The sequence below is a fragment of the Berghia stephanieae genome, chromosome 1, assembly GCF_034508935.2.
Source record: "Berghia stephanieae isolate SIO BIC M18660-M18661 chromosome 1, UCSD_Bste_1.3, whole genome shotgun sequence".
Classification (NCBI taxonomy): Eukaryota; Metazoa; Mollusca; class Gastropoda; order Nudibranchia; family Aeolidiidae; genus Berghia; species Berghia stephanieae.
In genome coordinates, this window is record NC_088360.1 from 68,961,817 (window position 1) to 68,968,109 (window position 6,293).

The 6,293-nt window shown below is 33.8% G+C and overlaps 1 protein-coding gene and 1 long non-coding RNA gene across 3 annotated transcripts in view; one reads left to right on the plus strand and one right to left on the minus strand.

Moving 5' to 3' along the window:
• LOC144980374 (uncharacterized) overlaps positions 1-1,774 on the plus strand; it is a 39,800-nt gene extending 38,026 nt beyond the window's left edge. The window contains exon 2 of the long non-coding RNA XR_013646880.1: positions 1-1,774. This exon is cut by the window's left edge and continues 673 nt beyond it. This is a non-coding gene — a long non-coding RNA (uncharacterized LOC144980374).
• Positions 1-5,470, minus strand: part of LOC144980358 (solute carrier family 22 member 15-like) — a 17,603-nt gene extending 12,133 nt beyond the window's left edge. The window contains exon 1 of one of the 2 annotated variants that reach the window (XM_078928053.1): positions 5,274-5,470. In XM_078928053.1, the coding sequence (XP_078784179.1) occupies positions 5,274-5,286 (13 nt within the window). In that variant the 5' untranslated portion in view covers positions 5,287-5,470. Of the gene's footprint in view, positions 1-2,460; positions 2,590-5,273 lie in introns of those variants that run through there. The other variant, XM_078928062.1, reaches the window with a different exon arrangement.
• Positions 5,471-6,293: the final 823 nt, after the last annotated feature.

The following is a 6,293-nucleotide window of genomic DNA, read 5'->3' on the forward strand; positions in this document are numbered from 1 at the left end:
TATGACCTAAACCAATCAATCGCTGCACCAGACACGCCATAAAATTTTTTAAGACGTTTGAGGAGAAGATTGTGATCAATAGTATCAAAAGCAGACGATAGGTCAAGCAAATTCAGTAAAGAACATGAACCATTGTCTATAACAAAGAGAAGATCATTAACAATCCTAACAAGTGCGGTTTCCGTCGAATGATGTTGCCTATAAGCCGATTAAAATTTTTCTTCAAGACAATTATTTTTAAGATGAGACAGTAATTGTTTCAAAACAAGCTTTTCTAAGATTTTAGAGAGAAAAGGCCTGAAACATCGATGTAGACTGACTCCAACAAATATTGATTTTTATTGTCATTTCCTCGGTATGTAAAAAGGTAAAAACTCGAAACAAACAAACATAATACAAAACAAATGAGACACTTAATAGCAATCACTTAAAAATACAACCCCCTACCCCCCGAATTGCTAGAAATTTCTCCTACAATTTTTTTTAATGCCTGTAATTATATAAATGGTAATTCAATATTTAATTCCTTCATCTAAATGTTTAAAAAAATTGTATTTGGGACTTGAAAATATATTAGCAGGACTGAATAGAACTCTCACAAGGAATAAGAGACTTGCTTTTCTGAGAGTGTTTCTATGAATAGTTACTGCAAAGTAAAGTATCTGTATGTCAATTGTTTTACAACTACCTGATTATACGAGTGTACATGTTTCTTATTACCCTTTTAGTTATAAACCTCCAAAGAGTGAGAAATTTATCATATGAGTTGAAAGCAAAACAAACAATTAAAAACCCTTTATTTATATCTTTTTTTTTGTTGTAATTGTTTGTGACTGACTGTCTTTTATTTATTTTTTGATTTGATCAAAATTTCATATTAAATTATTTTTTCCCCTCATAATGTTTTGCCTTGGTGGAAAAATTTCGAAGTCAAGTGGATACACACATTTAATATACTTTTATGGTTCGCTGAGTTTAAAAATGAAAAAAAATTGTTCTTTTGAAATAAATATTCATGTAGTCGAGGAAAAAATAGTCACATCAAGTTCTTTCTATTTTTCGCTGATATCTAATTGAATAAGCACTTTGTTAATGTGTGCGTGCGTTTGTGTGTTTATGTGTGTGTGTGTGTGTGAATGGGTGTGTGTGTGGAGAGTGTATGTTCATGTTCATGTGCACGCTGTTCTTTTGTGTCTTGTGAATGTGTCAAAGGGTTTTTATTTCGCAATAAGTGCTATTGAGCTATTTGCTAAATGGGTGCATGAATGGTATTATATCATTGTCAATTTTTAGATATATTTATTATGATTGTTTAATATTTAGAAAGCACTATTTCCACCTGTCACAGGTTTTAAAAAAAAGTCAAATTCCGTTATAATTTAGCACAAGCATCCTGAACTGTTCCACTACGTGAAAGAAAGTGGATTATTTGAAGTACAAAACTTTCTCGTAAGATCTAATACACTGTTTCCACTCTCCTTTGCTAATTCTGTGATACTGTATATATATATTTTTTTTACTTTAGAAAGTTAAGAATGCTAGAGCTCTGGGAGAAAGGAATATAGCTTGAGTGGTTTGGAAGAAAGGGAAGAGTGATAAATCATATATTTTTTAAACAACTCATAATATTGTTTAACAGGTTATTTAACCAAGTGGAAATAGTAAAATTTTGAAAATTATAGCAACAATTTGCTGTTGAAAAAGTATTGAAATGTTGTAAAATATTTGAATTAAATGTCTGAATATAAATTGAATAAAGAGAATTTAAAATATATTTGATTTTCTGATTGTTTTCAATGGGGAAAAAAATTGTGTTTGGCAGTTACATCTCAAGTAGGGGAGGGGGGGGGGGTTGACTTTCTAGGCCTGGGATGGAGGATGTGTATTAACCCACTTCTGATGTCTCACAAATCTCGTATGTTATTTTGTCACTTCCACATGGTTTGTGTCCCTGTTCTGGATGAGACTATATGTTTTTTTCAAGCCCTCGTGGGTGCCTGGGATCTTTTATAAAGAGGGAAATAGATGATGTTGTCAGTAATGATAAATGATTTGTTTTTCTTGTAAATCATCTTTTTTTTCAGCACTTGATTCTAATTATGGTAACCCAAATTCAATGTCGGTGCCGTTTGTCCGATCCCACCCAGGTGTGAGTAACTACCTGGCTTTATAAACTGACATGACGGTTTATTGTATAGATCTGTGTCATCACCTAGGATGCATGGTCGCTGTCATTATCTACACCAGGGTATATTGTGCAATCAAAAACCCTTTAATTTGTGATTTAATTTTGTTTGATTTTTTTTCTCTTTTTTTCTTTTTGTCCTTAAAATGTAAGGAATCCGATATCCACGAAATAGACATCTGGGATTATTAAAGAACCGTACATTTGCTATACTATTATGAGTTGACTCTACACCACAGTAAACCATAGGTATCCTCTTCCGTTTTGTTACTTACCCTATGCTGTCACACTTCCACGGCTAATTGATGCAATTGGTCACTAGCCAGCTATGCTATGGGGTCGCATTTGGTGCTCAGAGATGTGAACTTTTCTTCAGTGCTAGATCAAGAGTGAGGTGCTCTTTGATTCTCGCTAGACTCTTGCCCTGGTGGCACGAAACACTGCCATGTTTTCATGAACGTGTAGCAATCCGTTACTTAAATTCCAAATATTACTTTAACATAGAAAATGTTACTCTAATAAAAACATGCAGTGCCGATTATCTAATATTGACCCTCCGCCTCGAAACGGTATTAAGTCGGATTTTTCAATTTTGGGTTTTTGGTACCAAATCACAGCTTATTTTATGCTTTAAAATTTGATACCAAATTTATACAATTCTGATTATTTATTGTCGAGATATGACCGTTTGAAGTAGGGAGAGTGTGAAAACCAAGTTTTAAGAAAATCGACTTTGAAGTGAGGCACCGTTTTCACGCACAGTTAAATCAATGGGCAAAGATAACTCCTTAGATAGGGACATCGAAAATTGGACGAGAATAGTGAAATTTGGCATGAGCTTAGCTTATACATTTAATAATGTACATACAAATTTTTGAAACAATCCAATTATTACTTTTGTAGTTATTCATTATTATGTAAGATGTTCTTAAAGCAAATAAAACACTGGGGGAAAAAACGCCGACAATTGCTCACTTTTTCAAGAATTTTTGATATTTAAATAAAGAATCAATGAAATAAGAATTAATAATGTTAAATTTTTGTCATATTTAATAGAGAAAATACGATTTCAAAATGCCAAAAGTTAAAGAAGGTTGAAATTTTAAAAAACAGTTTTGAAACTACGTGAAGCCGGGTGGGCAGGGAAAGAATTATCAAAAAAGAGGATTAGAGAGGAAGAGAGAGAATGAGAGAGTAAAATACACACACACACACACACACACACACAAACAGACACACGTGAGAGAGAGAGAGAGAGAGAGAGAGAGAGAGAGAGAGAGAGAGTGAGATATAGAGAAAAAGAGGAGCGAGAGGGGGAGGGGAGAGAGACTGCTTGGGAAATATAATAAAGATTGAAACCTGTATAAGTGTCTGTGTGTGTGTGTGTGTGTGTGTGTGTGTGTATGTGTGAAAGAAACAAAAGGGAGACGGAGAGAGTGAGGTAGACATGAAGAAAGGGATGGAGGCGGAGCAAAGAATTGTAGGGATAGTTTAAAGAAAACATTTTGTTACAAAGTAAGTCATAGTCAATCAACTGGAAACATATTGACCAATGAGATTGCAATTAAAGAAATGGGCTGGTCAAATCAATCATTGCATTGTTTCCATTTTGAGTCAGATAACAGGTTGAGGAGGAGGGGTGGGGCTTATTGTGTAGTGACTTACATGAAAACATGTTATTGAATCTCTCAAGTTTTCCTTAGCGTTCCACCACATTGTTCATTGTCTAAAAAGAACCCCCCCCCCCCCCCCTTTCTTTCAGTATACAAAGAAAGCACGACAAAACGACACATTCCATCTCTCCTCTCTCTCCTCTCTCTCTCTCTCTCTCTCTCTCTCTCTCTCGCCCTCTCCCTCTCTCTCTGTTTCTCTCTCTCCCCTTCATCTACCTATCTATCTATCTATCTATCTATCTATCTATCTATCTATCTATCTATCTATCTATCTATCTATCTATCTATCCATCTATCTATCTGTCTATCTGTCTATCTATCTATCTATCTATCTATCTATCTATCTATCTATCTATCTATCTATCTATCATGTCTATCTGTCTGTCTGTCTGTCTGTCTGTCTGTCTGTCTATCTATCTATCTATCTATCTATCTATCTACATATCTATTTATCCATTAATAGGTTTGTCTGTCTGTCTGTTTATCTATCCATTTCATTTTTTAGTTACAATTCATTAATTGTTGAAGGCTCTATCTATTATTCTGCTTTTGTACATAAAATTAAATGTTTATCCTACAACAATCTCTGTAAGTGTAAGATTAGGCAACTGTTGTCCTATTAAGTCTTAGCATATCCTATAATTTCATGAATAATTAAAGAGGGACAAAGGAGGACCCCCACCTCAATCATTACCCAATGCAGCTAGACAAAGATAAAAAAGCACGTGGTGTGTATCAAAATGCACAAACACACACGTATGTAACACACGCATGCTGACGTGATGAAGCATCGCCCGAGCATTATGGCCTACAGCCACAGCGCATGTGATGAGCGTTGACCAATCAGAATCATTCATTGTAAGGTTGTCAGGGAAAAACCTAGACTTGTTTACAGTTTTTAAAGTTCATTATTGGTTGAAGCATGAAATTGTGGAAACAGTCATGCTTTCTCTGAGATAGATAAAGACACGCCGTTTGCTGTGATATCTTACATCTTATTGGTGGAGAAAAAGACTCGGTATTACTAAGCTTTGGAAAGGGTGGTTCTCTGAGAGAAAGTCAACTCTCGTTTTGAATGTGTCACTGATAGTTGCATGTTGAAACTTCAAATTTATATAACTTATCGTCAATGTTTATGTTGAATAATTATGTTTTCATGTAGAAAAATGATTGTAGTTTCTGAAACAACCAAAAACTGAAATTTGATAATTTTGATCATTTCCACTTTAAAACCGATTTTCTTCGTTTTCCAAATCCCGACTTAATACCGCTTCGAGGCGGAGGGTCACCATTGTGGTAAATATTAAAATAATATATTATTATATATATATATATATATATATATATATATATATATATATATATATAATATATATATATATACTTAAGTACAAAATGCTTATCACAAAAAATACCTTTTATCTCCATAACTGGATTCTCCAATTACCAATCACGGGTTTGTCTCAAAATACGAATCAGATAAATCAACAATTGACAACACTAGTAAAAGCAGATTAATATTGTTTTATATAATGTAGTTAACTAATTCAATTTTTTCTTTAAGTTACGTTGAACCTCGCTAAATGAAGTGCCTGTTACTACCAGCGACAATGATAAATGGTACACAGTCACCATGTGTCGTCCCGTAAAGCAAATTATGCTCTATCATCATTTTTTATACCCCAATAAAAAGTTAGCGAAGCAGAACGTTATAAATAATACGTTGAATATAATTTTACGAGTGGCGGCGACGCGTGTAAAATTAAATCGAAGCAACAACATGACGCTTCTTATTTTCTATTTAACCTGTTAACTGCCGTACTGTGGAAAGACACGCATTAAAAAGATACTGACCAGAAAAATGGTCCTTCAAATATCAATCGATTTAAATAACCGAAATGTTATTTCCCTTGCAAATTCATTTAATATACGTGGATGTATTACCGTCAGGTCCCATACTTTTATTTGTATCTCAAGTTTCACTAATTTATAATAAACATCAACCTCATTCACCACAATATCATTCAAACAAGAGTTAAGAACTCGGCTGTGAAATATAGGCATATTATCAACATTTTCTATTTAAAACATCTGCCTTTATCATTATCCGTTCTACAGCAATCTGGGGTAGTCAGTTTCCAAATACCGTTTTTAACTTTAAGTTACTTTTACTATCAACGTACCTCTAAAATCCCTTTAAATTTAACTTACTCTCAGACGCAATGTTTTCTCAAATGGTTTAATCTTTTGTTTAAAAAGATGTTTTGTCATATTTCTGTGTGTAGCATAGGTTTGTCATTAAAGAAAAAAATACTCAACCATATTCCACAACACAACATCACATGCACACATGTATATATCACACATACACACACACCCACCCACACACACACACACACACACACACACATACACACACACAACGAGAACACACT